Consider the following 24,927-nt stretch of genomic DNA (forward strand, 5'->3'; position numbering starts at 1 on the left):
TGGGGACGTCACCTGTATTTTTTTACTCTCTTTGCCACTGTCTTCTGTGTTCACCTCTGTGTTGAAGTGAGAGAGGCAAGCGTGTGTGTGTGTGTGTGTGTGTGTGTGTGTGTGTGTGTGTGTGTGTGTGTGTGTGTGTGTGTGTGTACACGAGAGCTAATCAGAAGGAATGTGTGTGTCTATGTATTTCCATCTCACCGTGAGCACGCCACTATTTCACATTGTCTCTTGTGTCTCTCAGTGACGGTCACTCCTGGCTATTTCTGCTGCAGAGGTACCTACACTCCCTCTCTCTTCCATTGCTCCACTGTCCATCCCTCCATTTCTCCCACTCTGTCCGTCCAACCATCCATCTAGCCCATCCAGCTCAACCTCTCATTCTAGTCCTTGTGTTTGTGTCTGTTTAGGCATATGTATGTGTATACATGTCTAAGTCTTGTCTGTGTGCCAGTCTGCGTCATGCTTCCCACTCAAAAACAGGGTTTGGCCAGCCCTGGTCTTGGTGGTGATGGTTGCCATGTGGATCCAAAATGGCCGCATAGTTTGACGGGCCAGTCCCATAAAAAATACAGAGACCGTCTAAGACCTGGGTGTAGCCAGCCTGGGTTTCTAATAGCGCTTGAAGCGGCTCTTTATGTGATGGCGGGCGGGGACTGAATTAGAGGGTGCACCTGGCTCGCTGGGGGACCGTAATTACAGGGCGAGCACCCATTTATTATTGACTGGTCTTGCTGCTGTTGCTAGTGGATGACTGAGGGGGCGTGTCCCGTCTTGGGTATAGCTACTGACCGCGGCTCCAGTGCCCTGCTGCTAATGCTAACTGCAGCTCTCTCATCCCTCTTTCTCTCCCTCTCTCCCTCTCTCTCTCTCTCTCTCTCTCTCTCTCACTCTCACTCTCACTCTCACTCTCACTCTCACTGTGGCTGGCTTTTCTGGGCTTGAGTGTTGTGTGCTGGGGCTGCTGCACCATCTTGTCTAAGAATGCTTCTATGAGTGTCTATGGGAGTCCCCATTGGTACTGTATTGGGGCTCCCCCAAGAGCATAACCAGGCATGCCCCACATATTGCGCACCGAATGCACGGTTTATGAATTAAGGGGGAAGAATAAAGGAGTGAACCGAGCGACTCCCTCAGTGAGAGAAGAGAGGTTGTGATTTGGCTGACAGACGTACCTCTGTGTTCTAGCTACGGTATATAACCATATAAACCCGTATGAAAAATGTCTGCACTCACTTACAGTAAGTTGCTCTGCTAAATGACTCAAATGTAAATATTGTTCTAATAGTTTGGCTATAGCAATACAAGTGTACTATTAAAGTCCATTCTTGCTGAGCATCTTTCTATCAGTTTGCATAGACTGACCTCTGACCTCTGTGTGAGGATGCTTTGCCGCCTTCCTCTGCACCGCCACAAACACTACAGATAAAACACTCACTCCCTCCTCCACTTAAAAGTAGCCCATCCGGAAGTGCACTTCACTGCCTCTGATTTCCAACCCTCCCCTCGCCCCACTCTACCTAGCACTGACTTGACCACACAGACTATGAGAGCAGTGACTCGCCGGGGAAGCACTGACTCTCTGCCTCGTACTGTTCCTAGATACGTACTGCAGCCATAGTTGAGTAGACTTGACCATTCTTTTGTCTTTCTCTCCTCTCTCTCTCTCTCTCTCTCTCTCTCTTTCTTTCTCTCCCCTTCTTCCCTCACTCCAGCCCGAGGCCGTACCAACCTGGAGCTGCGTGAGAAGTTCATCCTTCCGGAAGGTGCTTCCCACGGCCTGGCGGCGTTCCGCTCCCGAGGCCGGCGCTCCAAACCCGGCTCCCGCACGGCCTCGCCCACCCGCTCCTCCTCCTCGGCCTCGCACAGCGCACATAGCTGCGCATCCTTGCCCTCTGCTCCCGCCACCCCCACCGCCTCCTCTAGGGTAAGTGCCCTCAACCCCATTCTCCCTCATAGAAATACAATTACTAGAATGGGAAAAGCTCCTCAGGCCATGACAACTTAACAGAACCGGTGTACTCATCATGTGTAGACCAATATGGTATTGTGTTCTATGGGAGTTACAGTGCATTTGAAAAGTATTCAGACCCCTCGACTTTTTCCACATTTTGTTACATCACAGCCTTATTCTAAAATTGATTAAATGTTGTTTTTTTTCCCCTCATCAATCTACACACAATACTCCATAATGACAAAGCAAAAACAGGTTTTTATACAAATGTAATATCACAAGTATTCAGAACCTTTACTCAGTACTTTGTTGAAGCACCTTTGGCAGCGATTACAGCCTTGAGTCTTCTTGGGTATGACGCTACAAGCTTTGTACACCTGTATTTTGGGAGTTTCTCTAATTCTTCTGTGCAGATCCTCTCAAGTTCTGTCAGGTTGGATGGGGAGCGTCGCTGCACAGCTATTTTCACGTCTCCAGGGATGTTTGATCGGGTTCAAGTCCGGACTCTGGCTGGGCCACTCAAGGACATTCAAAGACTTGTCCCGAAGCCACTCCTGTGTTGTCTTGGCTGTGTGCTTAGGCTCGTTGTCCTGTTGGAAGGTGAAACTTTGCAGTCTGAGGTCCTGAGCACTCTGGAGCAGGTTTTCATCAATGATATTTCTATACTTTGATCTGTTCATCTTTCCCTCGATCCTGACTAGTCTCCCAATCCCTGCTGCTGAAAAACAACCCCACAGCGTGATGTTGCCACCACCATGCTTCACTCCAAGCGGTCTGTCATATGCCTTTTACTGAAGAGTGCCTTCCGTCTAGCCACTCTACCATAAGAAGGGCGTAATGGATGGGTTGTCCTTCTGGAAGGTTCGCCCATCTCAACAGTGGAACTCTGGAGCTCTGTCAGAGGGACCATCTTGTTCTTGGTCACCTCCCCGACCAAGGCCCTTCTCCCTCGATAGCTCAGTTTTTCTCTGACATACACTGTCAACTGTGGGACCTTTATCGAGGCAGGTGTGTGCCAAATCATGTCCAACCAATTGAATTGATCACAGGTGGACCCCAATCAAGTTGTGGAAACATCTCAAGGATGATCAATGGAAGCAGGATGCACCTGAGCTCAATTACGAGTCTCAAAGCACAGGGTCTGAACAATTATGGAAATAAGTTATTTCTGTTTTCAGTTTGTCATTATGGGGTATTGTGGGTAGATTGATAAGGAAAATGTTTTATTTAATCAATTTTAGAATAAGGCTGTAACCAAGCAAAATGTGGGGAAGGGGTCTGAATCATTTCCGAATGCACTGTAGGTAATCAAACTACATCGCCCCTAAATGTCCCTGCTTCTCTTCAGGTCATATGACTCTTACCATGTTAGTTATAGCAGGACAAAGTTCGTTTGTGTCTTTTTAATATAGGCTGAGCAATTACACAAGCTACTTTGATCGCCCTGGGAAAGGAAAGTGAACATGGTGTCTAAGTGTTCCCAATGGAACCCGAGACTAAAACGGAAACCTGCAAGCGCACACGACACACATGCACAACACACACTACAATGCATGTTCACAAACTACAGTCAGTCATTGTAACATACAGTATCAGTCAGAGTCTTTGTGGTCACCAGGTCTTGTTATCTCTCACCCACTTTCTGACAATGGTTGTTGTCACATTGATTCTTCATTGCGTTAATGTGTCGTCTCTGTGTGTCTATACCAGTCATAGGGGGTCGAGTTTTGATCGTCTAAGTTCAGATGAAACACACCTCTCCGGCCTTTCTCTTATATGCCACTGAATCCTAAGTGTGATACCTCTAGTCATATGTTCAATCAGTCAGGTTACTGTAGTCTAGGACACACACACACACACACACACACACACACACACACACACACACACACACACACACACACACACACACACACACACACACACACAGACACACACACACACACACAGTGGGAAGAAAAAGTATGTGAGCCCTTCAGAACTACCTGGATTTCTGCATAAATCGGTCTTAATATTTGATCTGATCTTCATCAATAATAGACAAACACAGGCGGCTTAAACTAATAACACTCAAACAATTATACGTTTTCATGTCTTTGTTGAACACATCTTGTAAACATTCACAGTGAAAGGGTGGGAAAGTATGTGAATCCTTGGATTTAATAACTGGTTGACCCTCCTTTGGCAGCAATAACCTCACACAAACGTTTTCTGTAGTTGCGGATCAGACCTGCACAACGGTCAGGAGGAATTTTGGACCATTCCTCTTTACAAAACTGTTTCAGTTCCACAATATACAATGTCTGGTGTGAACCGCTCTCTTGAGGTCCTGCCACGCCACTCCAGAAGGCGCATTTTCTTCTGTTCAAGCCATTCTGTTGTTGATATACTTCTGTCTTTTGGGTTGTTGTCCTGTTGCATCAGCTAACTTCTGTTGCGCTTCAATTGGTGGACAGATCGCCTTACAGTTTTTTTGGACAGCAGTGGCTTCTTCCGTGGTGTCCTCCCACCAACACCATTCTTGTTTAGTGTTTTACGTATCGTGGACTCGTCAACAGAGATGTTAACATGTTCCAGATATTTCTGTAAGTCTTTAGCTGACACTCAGGATTCTTCTTAACCTCATTGAGCATAATGCGCTGTGCTCTTGCAGTCATCTTTGCACGACGGCCACTCCTAGGGAGAGTAGCAACAGTGCTGAAATATCTGCATTTATAGACTATTTGTCTTACCGTGGACTGACTTTTAGAGATACTTTTGAAACCTTTCCAGCTTTATGCAAGGCAACAATTCTTAATTTTAGGTCTTCTGAGATCTCTTTTGGTTGAGGTATGGTTCACATCAGGCAATGGTTCTTGTGAATAGAAAACTCAAATTTTGTGAGTTTTTTTATAGGGCAAGGCAGCTCTAACCAACATTTCCAAGCTCATCTCATTGATTGGATTCCAGGTTAGTTGACCCTTGACTCCAATTAGCTTTTAGCAAAGTCATTAGCCTTGGGGTTCACATACTTTTTCCAACCTACACTGAGCATGTTTAAATTATGTATTCAATAGAGACAAGAAAAATACAATTTGTTTTATTAGTTTAAGCACACTGTGTCTATTGTTGTGACTTTGATGAAGATCAGATCAATTTTTATGTCAAATTTATGCGAAAATCCACTTTCTTCCCACTGTACATTCATAATAATATATAATATATGCCATTTAGCAGACGCTTTTATCCAAAGCGACTTACAGTCATGTGTGCATACATTCTACGTATGGGTGGTCCTGGGAATCGAACCCACTACCCTGGCGTTACAAGCGCCATGCTCTACCAACTGAGCTACAGAAGGACCACTACATACAGTACCAGTCAAAAGTTTGGACGCACCTACTCATTCAAGGGATTTTCATTGTAGAATAATAGTGAAGACATGAAATAACACGTAGGGAATCATGTAATAACCAAAAAAAAGTGTTAAACAAAATATATTTTAGATTCTTTAGAGTAGCCACCCTTTGCCTTGATGACAGCTTTGCACACTCTTGGCATTCTCTCAACCAGTTTCACCTGGAATGCTTTTCCAACAGTCTTGAAGGAGTTCCCACATATGCTGAGCACTTGTTGGCTGCTTTTCCTTCACTCTGCGGTCCAACTCATCCCAAACCATCTCAATTGGGTTGAGAACGGGTGATTGTGGAGGCCAGGTCATCTGATGCAGCACTCAGTCACTCTTCTTCTTGGTCAAATAGCCTTTTACACAGCCTGGAGGTGTGTTTTTGGTCGTTGTACTGTTGAAAAACAAATGATTAGTCCCACTAGGTGCAAACCAGATGGGATGGCTTCAGATTGCTGTGGTAGCCATGCTGGTTAAGTGTACCTTGAATTCTAAATAAATCACTGACAGTGTCACCAGCAAAGCACCATCACACCACCACCTCCATGCTTCATGGTGGGAACGACACATGCGGAGAGCATCCGTTCACCTACTCTGCGTCTCACAAAGACACAGGGGTTGGAACAAAAATCTCAAATTTGGACTCATCAGACCAAAGGACAGATTTCCACCCGTCTAATGTCCATTGCTCGTGTTTTTTGGCCCAAGCAAGTCTTATTGGTGTCCTTTAGTAGTGGTTTCTTTCTGCAATTCAACCATGAAGGTGTGATTCACACAGTCTCCTTTGAACAGTTGATGTTGAGATGTTTGTGTTACTTGAACTCTGTAACGCATTTATTTGAGCTGCAATTTCTGAGGCTGGTAACTAATGAACTTATCCTCTGCAGCAGAGGTAACTCTGGGTCTTCCATTCCTGTGGCGGTCCTCATGAGAGCCAGTTTCATCGTAGCGCTTGATGGTTTTTGCAACTGCACTTGAAGAAACGTTCATAGTTCTTGACGTTTTCCGTATTGACTGACCTTCATGTCTTAAAGTAATGATGGACTGTCATTTCTCTTTACTTATTTGAGCTGTTCTTGCTATAATATGGACTTGGTCTTTTACCAAATAGGTCTGTCTTCTGTATACCACCCCTACCATGTCACAACACAACTGATTGGCTCAAACGCATTAAGATGGAAAGAAATTCCACAAATTAACTTTTAACAAGGCATACCTGTTAATTGAAATACATTCCAGGTGACTACCTCATGAAACTGGTTGAGAGAATGCCAAGATTGTGAAAATTGTCACGGCAAAGGGTGTCTACTTTGAAGAATCTCATGTCAAAAATATTTTGGTTTGTTTAACACTTTGGTTACTTCATAATTTCATACCTGTTATTTTATAGTTTTGAAGTCTTACCTATTATTCTACAATGTAGAAAATAGTCAAAATAAAGAAAAATCCTTGAGTGAGTAGGTGTGTCCAAACTTTTAACTGGTACTGTATATAAGCATATGTATTCAACTCTAATTAGTGTAGCAGTCCAGCCAAGGTGCAGCCAGTCTTGGAGGACAAAGCATGAAGCTATATTACCAGAAGCTATATTACCCATAATCATCTGTTTCGTGGTCACCGATCGTTAGTTGTGTAGTCTCTGTCAGTCGTGTGATTCTTGTATCATGTATGTGTGTCTGTGTTGAAATGGGAATTCCCCTGTTTCTGCATGTCAACAGCAATCGCCTACGTCCTTAACTGTGACACTTTTATTTGTTCTTTGTTTTTGTATTTTTCTTTTGTCTCCTAAATCCCTCCATCCACCCCCTGCTAACCTCGCTTGAAAATGTACTCCCTCCACTGGTTTTCCTTCTGCGTTTTTTAAATCCATCTGCTATCGCACCAAAAACACACGGCACAACACTACCCGCCTCCCCTCCTTCCCCTTTCTCCCTTTCCCTATTTTCCTTTGCTCTACTTTCCTGCTTCTCCTCCTTTTTAAAAAAAAAATTCCCCTTGGCTGCCTCCTTCCCTCCCTTCTTCCCTTTGCTGATCCCAGTCCTCAAACTCGCGTGGCTATGCCAAGCCCTGGCTGGCACACAGTAAAACTCCAACACCAACCAAGTGCCAGTCCTGCCCAGACCACGACCACACCACGCCTGGGCATGAGGTAACACACTGACTCCTCCCGCCGCCCGTCCCAAGCCCCAGCGAACTAATAACGCACTAACGCACACACACAATCACTCACTCACGGGTGTGGTGCACACTGTGCAATGGGTCCACGAGGATATTGGTGACGTGACATTGAAATTCAGCTTTTAGACTGAATATATTTGCATCATCTTGTTTTCATGTTTTTGCTCAATATCCAGTCTAAATGATCATTCGGTGCATTGTCACAATATTTTAGCCCCCCGGCAGGAAGTGGCTGGTGGTAGGTCAATATGAATAGATTGTGATGTTGAAGTGATGTTCTCTTAAAGGAGAAGGAGCGAGAAATGAATCATTATTAGCTAACTCTATATACGTTGTGTTGAACTGGTAGTTCTAGGGATTTAGTTTGGTAGACTGATGATCATTTTGCAAATGGTGTTTCTTTTGTATTATGCTAGTATGGGATGGTGCTTGAAACCAGTACCAGCTCCTTTAGTTAAAGGTAGATGCAGCAAAATGACATCATCATACACAACAGGGCAACATCCTGCTTACGAACATCAACAACATTCGAATTCACTATTGACTTCCAAATGTCAACATGCTTTAAGACTCAAATTGGGACGAGCCAATAGTGTGGCAGCCTTGGCCTGTTTGGTTGATGTGTGTAATGAGGAAGTCCTGTTGTGTATGATGACGTCATGTTGTAGGGTCTACCTTTTTAAAGGCCCAGTGCAGTCAAAAATGGGATTTCCTGTGTTGTGTATATATATTTCCACACTGTGGTTAGAAAACTGTTAAATTGTGACAATTATAATAATGCCCTTTTAGTGTAAGAGTTGTTTGAAAAGACAACTCTTCCATGGCGACAGCTCCATGCGGTAAATGAGTTAGACCAATAAGAGAGTTCCAAACCTCTATGCCAACAACAGCTCATTTTCAGTTATCCCTCCCCATTCACAGACAGTCCTAGCAAAATACTTGCCAAGAAGCTATTTTTGTTTCTTTTTGACCATTTTAATAGAAAACAATCCCAGTAAGGTACTTAATTGTTACTTAGAAATATTTCTATATTGAAATAAAAACCGCTGCATTGGACATTTGTAATGTATTCAGTGCCACAGTTTGCCACTGCCTGACATTCCCTGTGTCTGATATATATGTAGGGAGCAGCGTCGGGGTCCAAGCTGAAGAGGCCCACCTTCCACTCCAGCCGAGGGTCTCTGACTGGAGAGAATGGAGGAGCTACACCCATTTCTACTAAACCTGGACGTACCGGTAAGAACAAAGTCCTGATTTTTCATACCAGTTTTGATTCCTATTTTCAGTCCGCTATTTTTGTTCTCTTGAAACATATGATTCCCATAATTAAAATGAGACTAAATATATATATATATTTATTTCTCTATTCTTCTCTTTCTATCCCTCATTACCTCCTCCTTCCTCCCTGTTTCCTCCCTTTCTCTACCTCTTCTCCTCTCAGACCCCAAACGTACCCCATCGGGGGCCAGTGGTCCGGTCAGCCGGGCGGGCAGCCGGGCGGGCAGCAGGGCAAGCAGCCGGCGGGGCAGCGACGCTTCGGATGCCTCTGAGCTCCTGGAGACTCGCTCGGACACCTCGGACACCCCCCGGCGCCCAGGAGCGGCCAAGCCCTCCAAGATCCCTACCATCTCCAAGAAGGCCCCAAGCCCCAAGACACCCGCTTCTGGGAAGAAATAGTGAAGGAGATGTCAAAAAGACGTCATAAAAACGTCATACAGCCAACCATAGAGTCGTCAACATAACAGCGTCATACATCTAACTATCGGGCTGGTTTGACTACAAGGGCTTCCCCAGCCCCCCAAAACACCAGCCATGATGAAATAGGGAAGATGTCCAGACTATAGAATTTGATCAAGTAGAATGCACCATCTCCCTTTCAAAGAGACGCTCTATAGTGAACAGACTACTGGCGGCCATATTGGGTGTCACATTTGATCCAAACGTCCATCCATAGGGCTTGCATGGGATTCATGCACCAAGACTACTGTATGAAGGGCAGGGAGAGAGATAGGGGAAGATATCTCTCCCTTCCTCCCTCGTACACACACTCTGAAAAAAACCTCACTGGGGGTGTCTGGTTCGTGCACTTAGACGGAACAGAACTTTCCCCTTTTAAAACCCAGATCCCAGTTTGCCTTCCAGTCTCCTGTGTGCTCTGTCTCATAACGGGATTGTGCTAGACTGTTGTAGAGAAAGCCACAGCAATTTGAACCGACAACCAACCAACATAATGCTGCCTTACTGTGTTACACATTTCTGTCCTTACTTTTACCTAATCTGAGTTCCAGAGAACGTTAGGTAGAGCCTTGTAACTACTTTGTGTATGTACACGCACAGAACTGAAGCACACACACACACACACACATTGAGGGGAGAGATTAAATGACTCTGAACTTCCTGGAGAATGGCATTCAAAAGAACTGGATTGTGAGTATTGTGGACATAATTTTTTTTCTCACCATGAGTTCAACTGAATATATGCAATGATTGCCGTCTGTTTTTTTCCTCCCCTGGACTGGGAAGTGAAGAGGAATGACACTTCAGCATGTCTATGGGTCGGGAACATCCAGACTAGCGTGAATCTACTGTTCAGTGTCTGGGCGGCGCCACTCTGACCACTTCCTGCACTGAGCTAACTGCCTAAACCTCAAGCCCAGGAGACCGCGGAAGTGGCGGGAAACACACTGCAATGTCCTCACAAACCCCTGCAACATTGGAAGTGTGTTTAAAGGTGTGTATGTGAGTGTGTGTTTGATGGTATGGAGGGTTTCTCATGTTGTCCTAATAATATGAAACCTGGGTTTCTGAGAAGAAAAGCACTATTTCTTGGTGGGACCCCACTAACAGCAGAAACGTGACGGTGTGAAACAATGTAGTCGATTTGTAAGGACACACAATTTAAGCGACTATGATTCTACGATTAGAGATTGAAGACCAGCACACACTGACGGTGTATCGTTGCCGCTGGAAACCCCAGAGCCGCAAACACATTTTTGTACACGTGTGTAGTCGTCACGTGTTTACAGGAATCAAAGGTCATCGACTTGCGTCACTGTATGCAAAGATTTCATTTGTGAATGTCTTTCGTTCGGGTTAATTTATCATCCTGATGTATTTTGTTTTAGTTTTGCTTTAGTAGTTTAAGAAAACATTTCTATTTATTTTTCAGTTCTGTATCCTCACCTTGGAGAATGATTAGTGTTAATACAATGAAATCATGATCTTTTGTACCAAGGAAAATGTCTGCTCCTCTCTTCAACGTTGTATGTTATTACTTCTTAACATAACTTTACTCAACTAGGAAGCTGACTTTCCATGGCAGCCTTTTTTGCTAATGACTACAACTCCCTGGACATGACTAAAGGGGGTTGCCCTTATTGTGTTGACAAAAAAAACTACAAATATGGATGACAGGGAACCGAACCCCCAGTGTCCCTCCTTACAGGCGTTTGAATTGTCATGTCTTTGATGGCTGCAAATGTGCTCCTCTATTTCTTAATGTGAGAGCTGAAGTATATGAAAGCTTAATGAACGCAAATGTCATCTTGAGGTGATTTTATTTATTTATTGTCTCCTTGGGGGGCGGGGATCCGGGGACGCGGAAGAGGAACCCACCTTTTGATGCGGTGTTATTCTCTGTGATGAAGAGAAAATATGTCGGTGGGAGGGGGGTTAGAAGTCAATTGTGTAAAATAAAAAAAAGCTAAGAATATAAACCTTTTTTTGTTCTCTTTTTGTATTAAAAATATGCTTGCAGTAAAAAAAAATGTAATTTGTCATTGATTTTTTTTATTTCATTCAGGGCCAAAAGTGTGTTTACGTACAAGTGCCTTCAGAAGGTATTCACACCTCTTGACTTTTTTTCTAAATGTTGATTTTAAATTTTGATTTCATGTGACACTGGCCGACACACAATACCCATAATGTCAAAGTGGAATTGTGTTTTTAGAAATGTTTACAAATGAAAAGCTGAAATGTCTTCAGTCAATAAGTATTCAACCCCTTTCTTACAGCAAACCTAAGCAAGTTCAGGAGTAAACATTTGCTTAACAAGTCACATAATAAGTTGCATGGACTCACTCTGTGTGCAATAATCGTGTTTATCATGATTTTTGAATGACTCGTCTCTGTACCCCACACATACAATTATCTTTGATGTCCCTCAGTTGAGTAGTGAATTTCAAACATTCAACCCCAAAGACCAGGGAGGTTTCCCAATGCCAGCAAAGAAGGGCACTTATTTGAAGGGTAAAAATAAGAAAGGCATACATTGAATATCCCTTTGAGCATGGTGAAGTTATTAATTACACGTTAGATAGTGTATCAATAAACCCAGTCACTACAAAGATACAGGCGTCCTTCCTAACTCAGTTGCCGGAGAGAAAGGAAACCACTCAGGGATTTCACCATGAAACCAATGGTGACTTTAAAACAGTTTAATAGCTGTGATAGGGGAGAACTGAGGATGGATCAACAACATTGTAGTTACTCCACAATACTAACCTAAATGACAGAGTGAAAAGAAGGAAGCCTGTACAGAATACAAATATTACAAAACATGCATCCTGTTTACCTTTACACTGAGTGTACAAAACATGTAATATTAATATTGAGTTGCACCCCCCAACACAGAGATGTTGACTCCAATGCTTCCCACACATGTCATGTTGGCTGGATATCCTTTGGGTGGTGGACTATTCTTGATACACGCGGGGAACTGTTGAGGTTGAAAAACCCGGCAGTGTTGCAGTTCTTGACACAAACCGCTGTGCCTGGCGCCTACTACCATTCCCCCGTTCAAAGGCACTTAAATATTTTGTCTTGTCCATTCACCCTCTGAATGGCACACACTCAATTGTCTCACGGCTTAAAAGTCCTTATTTAACCTGTCTCCTCCCCTTCATCTACACCAGGGCTCTCCAACCCTATTCCTGGAGTGCTACCCTCCTGTAGGTTTTTGATCCAACCCCATTTGTAACTTACATGAATTTGTTTATCAACCAGATATTAGGATCAGGTGTGCAAGATTAGGGTTGGAGCAAAAACCTACAGGACGGTATCTCTAAAGGAAAGGGGTTGGAGAACAATGCTCTACGCGGATTGGAGTGGATTTAACCATTTACACAAAAAAAAAGCCTTGTTCACATTGGCAGTTTGAAGTAACTCAAATCCAAAATTGCTTATCCGATCGGAATCCGTTTTATTTTCCTGTGGTTTGAACATCCAAAAAGCACATGGAATCGGATATTTCAAGCCACATTTAAAACCTTCTTTGAAGGTGGTTTGAAGTCAGAAACAAATCAGATTCCTGTCAATGCGACTTGTCTGATTGGTCATCTGATTTATTTGCCCTGGCTGTTAATTGTTTACAAACAAATGTGTGAATGTGCTAGAAAGCTAAACAGCTACCTAGCTAGCTAGTTGACTGCAGTGGCTAGCTAGTTGACTGCTGTGGCTAGCGAGTTGACTGCTGTGGCTAGCGAGTTGACTGCTGTGGTTAGCTAGTTGACTGCTGTGGCTAGCTAGTTGACTGCTGTGGCTAGCTAGTTGACTGCTGTGGTTAGCTAGTTGACTGCTGTGGCTAGCTAGTTGACTGCTGTGGCTAGCTAGTTGACTGCTGTGGCTAGCTAGTTGACTGCTGTGGTTAGCTAGTTGACTGCTGTGGTTAGCTAGTCGACTGCTGTGGTTAGCTAGTTGACTGCTGTGGCTAGCTAGTTGACTGCTGTGGCTAGCGAGTTGACTGCTGTGGCTAGCTAGTTGACTGCTGTGGCTAGCTAGTTGACTGCTGTGGTTAGCTAGTTGACTGCATTGGACAAAAAGGACTCGTTTTGAAAGTTGGATCATCTTATCCTATGAGGCTTTAAATGTGTTCTTACACTATGATTTAGAACATTCAAAGCAACTGGGAAATGTCCATAACCAGACCTTAGCTTGCTACATAACTTCTGAGTGATAGGAACCACGAGCACCAACAGCAATTGGCCTACACCACTGCACACACACACCTGTTGTTAATTTGACAACTAGCATAGCCATGTCAGCAAATTACGGTTGTCTGAACACACACACACCTGATGTGGTCACTTGTAACTTGCTGTTTGGTCAGTCAGTATTACAAAACAGATTTGAAAAACCAAACTGATTGGAGCATTAAGGTCTGCAATGTGAACAAGGTTGGTCATCTGGTCAGTCTTATATCATGGAAAGGGCAGGTGTCCTTCACGTTTTGTACACTCAGTATATGTCCTGAATACAAAGCGTTATGTTTGGGATAAATCCAACACATTACTGAGTACCACTCTTCATATTTTCAAGCATGGTGGTGGCTGCATCATATTATGGGTATGCTGTTTTTTAGGATAAAAAGAAATGGAATAGAGGAAAACTTGGTTGAGTCAGCTTTCCAACAGACACTGGGAGACAAATTCAACTTTCAGCAGGACAATAACCTCAAACACAAGACCAAATGTACACTGCAGTTGCTTACCAAGACGTCATTGAATGTTCCTGAGTGGTCGAGTTGCGGCTTTGACTTAAATTGGTTGGAACATCTATGGCAAGACTTAAAAATGGTGGTCTAGCAAGAATCAACAACCAACTTGACTGAGTTTAAAGAATTTTTAAAAGACTAATGTGCCAATATTGTACAATCCAGGTGTGACCCTCTTAGACTTACCCAGAAAGACTCGCAGCTGTAATCACTCTACAAAGGTGATTACAACATGTATTGACTCGGGGGTTGAGTCCTTATGTAATCAAGATATGTTAGTGTTTCCACTTTGACATCAGAGTATTTTGTTTAGACCTTTGTCAAAAAAAGACAATTAAATCAAAACAAATGTATTTATGTAGCCCTTCTTACGTCAGCTGATATCTCAAAGTGCTGTACACAAATTAAATGAAATCCATTTTAATCCCACTTTGTAGCACAAAATGTGGAAAAGGTCTAGGGTTGTGAAAGGCACTGTGTACATGCAATGTCCACATGCATGTTTCCATGCGTGTGCCTGCGGCCGTGTCTCCATGCCTACGTGTGTGTCTGGAAGAGAGTATAGACCACAAGGTCTCTCTCTGCACACCGGAAAGGGCTTGGTAATTAGGTTAGGGTACAATTATCTTCTCCAGAGATAAGGACACGCCCTGTACTAGGATCTTCCATCGAGGGAGGGTGGTCTCTGTGGTCATGGATGGGTTTGTTTCGCTACTGCTTATTCTATATTGTGAGAGACGTAGCTCAGGTCTATGTCATTCTCTGCTTCCGCAGTAGCTAAGTATAAGACTTGAGTTACTTGGTTTCTGTGTGAGTGGGAGAATCACCTTGGTTTATTTGGTGGTTCCAGTGAAGGTGGATGGGATTTGGTCTTTAGTCTTCCTTGGGCAGATGTGTCTGTGTTTACATGGAACGTTCCAAACCCTTCCCACATCCTCTCCCACCATCCCCATCTATCCTCCCGTCTGTCCTCACTACCTATCCTCACTCGGACGACAAACTGACGGACTCCCTCTTTATCATTCTCTCATCCTCGCCATCCCTTCATCCCTCTCTCCATCCCTTCATCCCTCTCTCCATCCCTTCATCCCTCTCTCCATCCCTTCATCCCTCTCTCCATCCCTTCATCCCTCTCTCCATCCCTTCATCCCTCTCTCCGTCCCTTCATCCCTCTCTCCGTCCCTTCATCCCTCTCTCTGTCCCTTCATCCCTCTCTCCGTCCCTTCATCCCTCTCTCCGTCCCTTCATCCCTCTCTCCATCCCTTCATCCCTCTCTCCGTCCCTTCATCCCTCTCTCCGTCCCTTCATCCCTCTCTCTGTCCCTTCATCCCTCTCTCTGTCCCTTCATCCCTCTCTCTGTCCCTTCATCCCTCTCTCCGTCCCTTCATCCCTCTCTCCGTCCCTTCATCCCTCTCTCCGTCCCTTCATCCCTCTCTCCGTCCCTTCATCCCTCTCTCCGTCCCTTCATCTCTCTCTCCGTCCCTTCATCCCTCTCTCCGGCCCTAAAATCCCTCAACACTGGAGAAAGAAAAACAGAAATACCAGAGAAAATACTCATTCATGGCACTTCTGACTCCCTGGCTTAAGAGAAAATGTTGGTCGGTTTGGTCAGTTAGTATTCGTGCCGTTCAAAGTGGCCACAAGTCCCAGGGTGCTTTGAAGTCCAACATACACAAACACAAGCTGGCATGGAGCTGACCCTCACTACTATATTTGAATTTGTTGTAATTTCTTCCCTCAAATGCCTTGCTAGAACACCACACACAGTATTTGCAGTCAAACTGGAATGAGGTAAAGACGACTCGCAATCTGTTTAACAGGAAATGAAAACTGTATAAAATACCTTAAGCAACATTTCATTATGACAGTACACCTTAAGCTACAGCAGTCTACCTTTTATGTTTTTAGTATTCGGTTTAAAGATACGGTACAATTGCTAATCTGTGTTCTTCTGGCAGGTTTTGGCAGGTCATTCACTCCTTGTGGTTCCCCAGGATTCCAAACCACAGCTAAAACACTCAGCTGTGATGTCAGAGGTTCGCCCGATGCTTGAATGTTAGTGTTGAGGTCCAGTAAACTAAGTTTAGAGAGAGATTTCTTTTCTTCTTAATCTCATAAAATATATTCAGTGTATGCATTTTTCATCACACTGAAGGGATTCCCATATTTTCCCATGAAAGTAAGTGATCATGAGAAAATAAAGGGAGGGAGATTTTAAAAAGCCCAAAGGGAAGAATAAGGAAGAGAGTTGGGAGAGGATGTGGGGGGGGAGAAGGGAGGTGGCTGTATGGAGGAGGCTGTATGGGACACTCCCTCTTGGTTATGGACAACTCGAGCAGTGTTGAAGCACCCTTACATGAGGTAAACTCTCAAAGGGCACATTACAGTACGCTGACAAACATACTGGCATTGTTCTCCACTTGAAACAGGTGGTTTAGGGGATTTGGGGAGGAATACAAAAGGATAATACAAAAGCAAGGAATAAAAGACAAATTATTCAACGTGCCAAGAATTTTAAGTTGGCGCTCCACACAGTTTGAGGAAGACATCTGGAAACATCTGGAGTTAGACACAAGTGGGCCAAACAAACAAACAAAGAATGTTTGATGGATTAAAAAGTGCCCCAGAATTGTGGATTAAAGAATGAAAGATTGAGAGGTGGACTGCAGATCATTTTTCCACTGAGGATCTTGTTCCTTGCGTGGGATCAGGTTGTTTGCCAGCCGACTTTGAGGCACGGCAGGTGTGGTGTTTTCTTCCCTCATCCTTCTGAAGACCGATTAGACTGAAAACAGGTCTGATTATTTGGTTCTCTTCTCAAATTTCAATGACTACCAACCCTGTCCTTTAACTTAACCACTGTCAACCTCCTTCAAATGTACTTCTTTAAAGGGAGCCATTTCTAAGACCAACTGTTTGTTTTTCATCAGGACATAAAAAAAAGTTGTAATTATACCCTCGCTTTAATTTTTGTATTCTGCTGTGTGTCGCATGAGTAGAGTCGTGTTATGGTAGAAGAGAGAAGACACGCGGTGGTTGTTAGACTAAAGTAGTAGAAAAGGCAGAGGGAAGGAAGAAGAGGGGAGATAAACAGAGGGAATTAAAGAGTAAACCTCTCTGTGTCTACCGTTGATCTAAACAGCTCCCGTCACAAATCACAGCGGTGCCTTTTGTTAGTGACGGATCTGTGATACTCGTAAGACAGTTTGGCCTACACAGACAGACGGTACATGCAGATAGTCTGAGACATACAGTAACAGTCCCTGTGTGGTGTGTCAGTGCTCTGCAACACACACCAAAGTACAATCTGCTCTTGTGTGGATTGAAGGCCAAAAGAACATAGACCAACCAAAGACTTGTAAGTTAGAAAAAAATATATATAAAAGCACCCGGGTAGAACTTCTTCCACGATGTCATCAGACACCTTGAAAGATCTCTCCCAAACCACGGAGAGCTTGGACAGACCGGACGCCTCCAGAACGTACATCTACACCCACGCCTGCCCATGCACGGGAAGAAGACGCATCCGTGGCAACAACAACAGCACCTACAGACACCCTCTCCATCTCCCGCTCTTCCCTGTGGCTCTCATCCTCGTCCCTTTGCTGCTCTGTCTCTGGGGCCACCAGGCCCAAGGAGTCGTCCACTCCAGCTTCCGCCGCCTCAGCAGCCGAGAGAAGAAAGAGATGCAGAGGGAGATCCTGTCCATCCTGGGTCTACCGGGCCGGCCCAGACCCCATCCTCCCCTCCGACCGCCCTCCTCAGCCCCCCTCTTCATGCTCGACCTGTACCACGCTGTGTCGGCCGAGGGGGATGAGGGAAACGGAATAGGGAATGAGGTAGGGGGACTGGGGTTCGGCGGTCTGGATGGGTTGACGGGCCACGTCAGTCATGCCGCACTGCCCACTCTCAGCACACACACTCCGCCACTGGGTACGGTGGTCAGCGAGGCCGATACGGTCATGAGCTTCGTTAATCTGGGTGAGCTACTGACCGTTGACACACCTGTAATTTTAAATTCCTGTGTTTTAATTGGTTATTACTTTCTGTCTCGTTATCCAATTAGTTGGGAGTTTTTTGTTCAGACAATGGTCTCCCAGTAGTTATTTCAAAATGAGGCCCCAGGGCCTGATCTGGCCCAAAACTTCTCCTGTGATCTTTTACATGTCTTGCAAAGAGCCAAAGTAACTAAAAAAGGATATAGCTAGAATTTTCAATGAGAAACCAAGTTCACCTCTCAGGGACAGACTTGTTATCACCAGAGAGACCTTTCCTGTGCTGCACCAGCCCAGACAGTACTGATGCTTATCTGAAATGGCATAAAAATTAAACATCCTTTTCCCAATTGTTTCCTTCCGCTATCTCTCCTGGAATGAGATCAGAAACCTTGTTACCGTGGGGAAACCTGATTTCATGTTATTTCTCTTCACTACTTTTAGACATTTTGCGTATTGCTTGAACACTTAATATGCTAGTTTCTCTTCGTATTTCTACAGTATTTGGACGTACATATGAATGTTTATTACAGCACCATATATGACTGTTGACATTGACATTTTTCCTATTTTGTTGCCTTACAACCTAGAATTAAAATTGGTTTTGGGGGGTTTATCATTTGATTTACACAACATGCCTACCACTTTGAAGATGCAAAATATTATTTTTTGTGAAACAAACAAGAAATAAGACAGAAAAATGAAAAACTTAAGCGTGCATAACTATTCACCCCCCCTCCCTCCCAAAGGCAATACCTTGTAGAGCCAACTTTTGCAGCAATTTCAGCTGCAAGTCTCTTGGGGTATGTCTCTATAAGTTTGTCACATCTAGCCACTGGGCTTTTTGCCCATTCTTCAAGGCAAAACTGCTCCAGCTCTGTCAAATGGGATGGGTTCCACTGGTGTAGTAATCGTGAAGTCAAACCACAGATTCTCAATTGGATTGAGGTCTGGGCTTTGACTAGGCCATTCCAAGACTTTTAAATGTTTCCCCTTAAACCACTCAAGTGTTGCTTTAGCAGTAGGCTTGGGGTCATTGTCCTGCTGGAAGGTGAACCTCTGTCCCAGTCTCAAATCTCTGGAAGACTGAAATAGGTTTCCCTCAAGAATTTCCCTGTATTTAGCGCCATCCATCATTCCTTCAATTCTGACCAGTTTCCCAGTCCCTGCCAATGATAAACATCCCCACTTCACCAATTTGAACAATTTTGTGTATGTCCATTACCACGAACATCCATTTCAATTACAGGTTGTAATGCAACAAAATAGGAAAATGCCAAGGGAGGTGAATACTTTTGCAAGGCACTGTACATGCCTTTCACTTAATGTTTCAGTTGATCTTATTTTGACAATGTCTGGTGTGATGCCTTGAACCACCATTTTAAGGCCATCTATGAATCTAGACAGTTTCTCAATTATAGCCCCTGTCAATTGAAGTCACCCATCACACACACACCCTATCAATCAGAACCAGTCAAGGCCATGCAACCAGCTCAAGACCGTGCGTAGGGGACACAGCTGTAAGGAATTACAGGCCCCACTGACACACACACACACAGAAACAGAGAAACGGGCTCAGAATACTGCAGAAGACCGCTCTAAAAATACTGCCCAACCTGTAGTTAGTGGCGTGTGTGTTGAGCAGCTGCTGCGGTTGAAGGTCCTTAGTGTCTCTAATTACTGTATACTCCAGAGACCGACCAGGGTTGTTACTCTGCTTTGCAGGGCTCCCTGTGGAGATGTGTGTGTGTGTGTGTGTGTGTGTGTGTGTGTGTGTGTGTGTGTGTGTGTGAGAGAGAGTGCGTGTGTGTGTGCGTGTGAGAGCATAGCGCGTGTCTTCAAGTATGTGTGTGTTCATGTACGTAGTCTCGCTTGAGACACTGCGGCTGTGGTGAGTGACCAGCGTTTGCGTGTCCATCCCTATATTTCTCAGTCTTTCCCTATGGCCTCTTTCTCTCCCCTCTCTACGTTACTGCTATCCAGTCCTCCTTCACTTGGGCTCACCTCGCGCCACACCACACGTCTGCTCCGCTCTTCTCTTTCCCCCTATTTCCAATCACCCAGTCACTCACCTTCCAATCCTCCCATCTCCCTCCACACCTTCCCACTTCTGGTGCTCTTCTCTCTCCCTCGGTCTTCTCATTCACACACTTACATATTAGATTTATTGCTCTTTCGCCTCCCCTCTGCCCTTGTCCTCTTCTGTCCTTCTTGTGTCATGTGGGAATGTCTGCATCATACAATGAGAATATCTCTGTGTTTGTATTAGTCTTTTTAGGGCTTGTTGAGGGGAAGTCGTGTTAGATGTGACTATGAGGTGTTGTGCTGTTTACATGTGAAAACGTCAGTGGCCTTACATCGACCTTCCTCTCTCCTCCTCTCCCTCAGTGGAGCAGGAGCGGGACCTGCTGCAGCCACGGCCGTACTGGAAGGAGTTCCGTTTTGACCTGACGCCCCTCCCCCAGGGGGAGACGGTCACGGCTGCAGAGTTCCGCATTTATAAGACCCTGACCATGGGCCAGAGGGCCAACAGGACCCTGCACATCTCCGTCTACGAGATCCAACGGGAGAACAAACACAGGTTCCTGCCACTAGATCCACATAATATGTCTATTTAACGCTCTCTCCCTGACACTTCTAGAGGATCGGGTTTGGTTTTTGCATGAAAAAAAGGATCAAGGAGATCAAATAATCCCTTTAATATTCTCGTCATTCTCGTTGAATACTCTGTCTTCTCTCTATACACATTGATTTGTTGCTGCGGAAAAATGCAATGTTTAAAAAGAATTGCAATTCAACTTTTGACCTCAAACAGCTCCTGGCAACAGAACTCATTTGGCCACGTTGTGGCTTACGAGGACGTCTTGCAGAGGCTTGGTTCTCGAGAGAGTTGAAGCTCAAGTGGCTGTCTCTCTGTTTGTTTGTCTCTACTGCATGGCCATACAACATGCTTTGCGTATCTCTCCAGAGGTTATCTCATGCCACTCCTCTACTTTCCTCAGAGAGCCAGAGCTGGTGCTGCTGGACATGCAGTCAGTGCCCGCGGGGCAGGAGGGCTGGCTGGCTTTTGACGTGACCTCTGCCAGCAACCGTTGGCTCCTGCACCCCCGCAGCAACCTGGGCATTCGTCTCTATGTGGAGACAGAGGAGGGTGAGCCTCATAGAGTTAATACTATGGTCAGGGACAGGAAATGCTCTGCGGATGGGGAGGTGATTACCCACAAAATTGATTTCTAGATTATTATGCCTTTGAATAAAGAGGCAAGTTAATTCAGAATACGACACCAGTGCCTGCACAGTAACAATGTAATGTCATAGTATTTGTAATTGTTTAGTAAATACATAGAAATGGAGATATGTTGTTTTGGTTTACCTCACGATTATATCCCACATACACACACTGTTTTCTCTCCATCAGACCGGTCCTTGTCAGCTGGGTGGGTAGGATTGGTGGGTCGAAGGGGCCCCCGCTCCAAACAGCCCTTCATGGTGACCTTCTTCAGAGCCAGCCAGGTCCCCTGTCGCCCCCCACGCGCCCTGAAACCCAACCCCCGCAAGAGGAAGCCCAAATATGACCTGCCCCTTCCCAGTATACATGGTGAGGTCCTACAAGGTCAGGGGACAACACTGGTTTTAGGTCTTGTTGTGAAGCTTGTTTAATGCAACGTTTAAAGGCATAGTTCATTCAAATTACAAAATGACTTAAGTTGTGTTTACATTTAATTGTAAATCTAATGCATCCAAAGTGTGCTTTACAGTCTGTCCTGTCTCAAAACATATTGTTTGGTCCTTTTCAGATCACAGCCACGTCAACAGTGGACGTCAGGCTTGTAAGAGACATGAATTATATGTGAGCTTTAGTGACCTAGGCTGGAAGGTAAAGCTTCTGTCTCCCTTAACTACTCATTCTACTGAATAGATCATATCACGAGCTAACATTGTATCACACAATTAGTATTTTTAAGGAAGAATGGCATTTGTGTAGTTTGTTCTGTTCTTTGCATGTTTTATGATTGTATTTCTGATAGAAATGTAGTCTGTTCTAGTCATTCATCTAATCTTGTCAATCTATTTCTATGGTATTTCTCTCCATTAGGACTGGGTCCTGGCTCCTAGTGGTTACTCTGCCTTCTACTGTGATGGAGAATGCCTATACCCTCTGGGTTCCTGCATGAACGCCACCAACCACGCTATGATTCAACTAGTGGTCAGTATGCACTACTACACCCTCTCTCACATGAACTTCACCAACCACACTATGATCCAACTAGTGGTCAGTATGCACTACTACACCCTAGAAGGTAATTGGCTCAGACATGAATAGAAAACATGGCAAATTGAAAGTAAAATACCTATATTTTAGGAAAAAAAGGTAAATGTATATTAACTGAGTCTACAATGGCAGACTCTTAATGTAGAATACAGATAGTGAGAAGTTACATTCAATACTGAAGTGGTCGACTTTATACTATATGCCTGCTCTTTAAATGACAGACTGACCAGGTAAAACTATGATCCCTTATTGATGTCACTTGTTAAACCAACTTCAATTAGTGTAGATGAAGGAGACAGGTTAAAGAATGATGTTTAAGCATTGAAACAATTGAGACATGGATTGCGTATGTGTGCCATTGAGGGTGATTGGGCAAGACTAAATATATAAGTGCCTTTGAACAGGGTATAGTAGTAGGTGTATCAAGAATGGTCCACCACCCAAAGGACATTGAATGAATTTGACACAACTGTGGGAAGCAACATGGGCCAGCATCCCTGTGGAACACTTTCGACAGCTTGAAGAGTCAGTACAGTATCACACATCACAATACAATGCCATAAAGTGTGGGCCTGTAAATCAACTAAATGTTGTTTATTTCCATATGCAAAGAATAAAGCACAATTGTTCATGTAATATTAGCCTCATAACTCCAGGAAGAGGAAATAATCAAGTAAATGAAAAGGCCGAGACAAATGCTGTTGAACTACTAGTTATTTTATTTAAAAATGTAATATAGTGCGTTAATGTCTAGATCCCTCTTAGGTGGCACAAGAATCCTGTGGGGAGAGAAAATATTAATTTAATGTGTGTTAACTAATCAAGGTTCAACAAAGCACTTAAAGTCCTCAAATCCTGAGAGAGAGATGGACGGAGAGACGAGAGAGAGACAGGAGAGAGACAGAGACGAGAGACGAGAGAGAGAGAGACGAGAGAGACAGAGACGAACGAGAGAGAGATGGACGGAGAGAGAGAGAGATGGACGGAGAGAGAGAGAGAGATGGACGGAGAGAGAGAGAGATGGAGAGAGAGAGAGATGGACGGAGAGAGAGAGATGGACGGAGAGACAGGAGAGAGATGGAGACGAGGAGACAAGAGAGAGAGAGAGAGAGAGAGAGACGGAGAGAGAGAGGCAAAACGAGAGAGAGAGAGAGAACGAGAGAGAGACGAGAGAGAGAGACGAGAGAGAGATGAACGAGAGAGAGACGACGAGAGATGGACGAGAGAGAGAGAGAGATGGGAGGAGAGAGAGAGATGGACGGAGAGAGAGATGGACGGAGAGAGAGAGAGAGAGATGGACGAGAGAGAGAGAGAGAGATGGACGGAGAGACGAGAGAGAGAGAGAGAGAGACGAGAGAGACGAGAGAGACGAGAGAGACACGAGAGAGAGAGAGACGAGAGAGAGAGAGAGAGAGAGACACAGAGAGAGAGACACGAGAGAGACAGAGAGAGAGACAGACACGAGAGAGAGAGACACACGAGAGAGAGAGACACGAGAGAGAGAGAGAGACACGAGAGAGAGAGACAGAGAGAGAGACACGAGAGAGAGCGAGACAGAGAGAGACACGAGAGAGAGAGACACACGAGAGAGAGAGACCACGAGACGAGAGAGAGACGAGAGAGAGACACGAGAGAGAGAGACACACGAGAGAGAGAGAGAGACACACGAGAGAGAGAGACACAGAGAGAGAGACACGAGCGAGAGACACGAGACACACGAGAGACACACGAGAGAGACACGAGAGAGAGAGAGACACACGAGAGAGAGAGAGACACACACGAGAGAGAGAGAGACACACGAGAGAGAACCGAGAGAGAGAGAGAGAGACACGAGAGAGCGAGAGAGACACACACACGAGAGAAGAGAGAGAGAGACAGACGAGAGAGAGACACGAGAGAGAGAGAGAGAGACACGAGAGAGAGAGACACGAGAGAGCGAGACACACGAGAGAGAGAGAGAGAGACAGAGACACGAGAGAGAGACTGACACGAGAGAGAGAGAGACACACGAGAGAGAGAGAGAGAGACCACGAGAGAGAGACACGAGAGACACGAGAGAGAGACGAGAGAGAGAGAGAGACGAGAGAGAGACACGAGAGAGAGAGACAGACACGAGAGAGACACGAGAGAGACACGAGAGACGAGAGAGAGACAGAGAGAGACAGAGAGAGACACACGAGAGAGAGAGAGACGAGAGAGGAGACCACACGAGAGACACGAGAGACACGAGAGAGAGAGAGACAAAGAGAGAGAGACACGAGAGAGACACGAGAGAGAGAGACACGAGAGAGAGAGAACACGAGAGAGAGAGACACGAAAGAGAGAGAGACGAGACAGAGAGAGACACGAGAGAGAGAGAGACGAGAGAGAGAGAGAGACGAGAGAGAGAGAGAGACCTAGAGAGAGAGAGAGAGACACGAGAGAGAGAGAGAGACACGAGAGAGAGAGAGAGAGAGAGAAAGAGACACGAGAGAGAGAGAGACACGGGCGAGAGAGACGAGAGAGAGACACGAGAAAGAGGGAGAACCACGAGAGACCAGCGAGAGAGACCACGAGAGCGAGAGAGACCACGAGAGATACGAGAGATATACGAGGGCGAGAGAGACAGAGAGACACGAGCGAGAGAGACACGAGAGAGCGAGAGATATACGCGAG

General features: G+C 44.9%; 2 protein-coding genes across 3 annotated transcripts in view; both read left to right on the forward strand.

Annotated features, from left to right (window-relative positions):
* The window catches only part of LOC118397689 (microtubule-actin cross-linking factor 1-like), a 280,970-nt gene extending 269,689 nt beyond the window's left edge, over positions 1 to 11,281 (forward strand). The window contains 4 exon segments of the mRNA XM_052468938.1: positions 1,713 to 1,924; positions 7,375 to 7,485; positions 8,639 to 8,750; positions 8,956 to 11,281. Coding sequence (XP_052324898.1) covers positions 1,713 to 1,924; positions 7,375 to 7,485; positions 8,639 to 8,750; positions 8,956 to 9,191 — 671 coding nt within the window. The 3' untranslated portion in view covers positions 9,192 to 11,281.
* Positions 11,282 to 16,307: 5,026 nt separating this feature from the next.
* LOC118398244 (bone morphogenetic protein 8B-like) overlaps positions 16,308 to 24,927 on the forward strand; it is a 25,119-nt gene continuing 16,499 nt past the window's right edge. The window contains exons 1-6 of one of the 2 annotated variants that reach the window (XM_035793400.2): positions 16,308 to 17,985; positions 20,388 to 20,580; positions 21,002 to 21,150; positions 21,418 to 21,612; positions 21,797 to 21,876; positions 22,096 to 22,206. In XM_035793400.2, coding sequence (XP_035649293.2) covers positions 17,415 to 17,985; positions 20,388 to 20,580; positions 21,002 to 21,150; positions 21,418 to 21,612; positions 21,797 to 21,876; positions 22,096 to 22,206 — 1,299 coding nt within the window. In that variant the 5' untranslated portion in view covers positions 16,308 to 17,414. The remainder of the gene's footprint in view (positions 17,986 to 20,387; positions 20,581 to 21,001; positions 21,151 to 21,417; positions 21,613 to 21,796; positions 21,877 to 22,095; positions 22,207 to 24,927) is intronic. The other variant, XM_052470534.1, reaches the window with a different exon arrangement.

Source organism: Oncorhynchus keta, chromosome 19 (assembly GCF_023373465.1).
Source record: "Oncorhynchus keta strain PuntledgeMale-10-30-2019 chromosome 19, Oket_V2, whole genome shotgun sequence".
Classification (NCBI taxonomy): domain Eukaryota; kingdom Metazoa; phylum Chordata; class Actinopteri; order Salmoniformes; family Salmonidae; genus Oncorhynchus; species Oncorhynchus keta.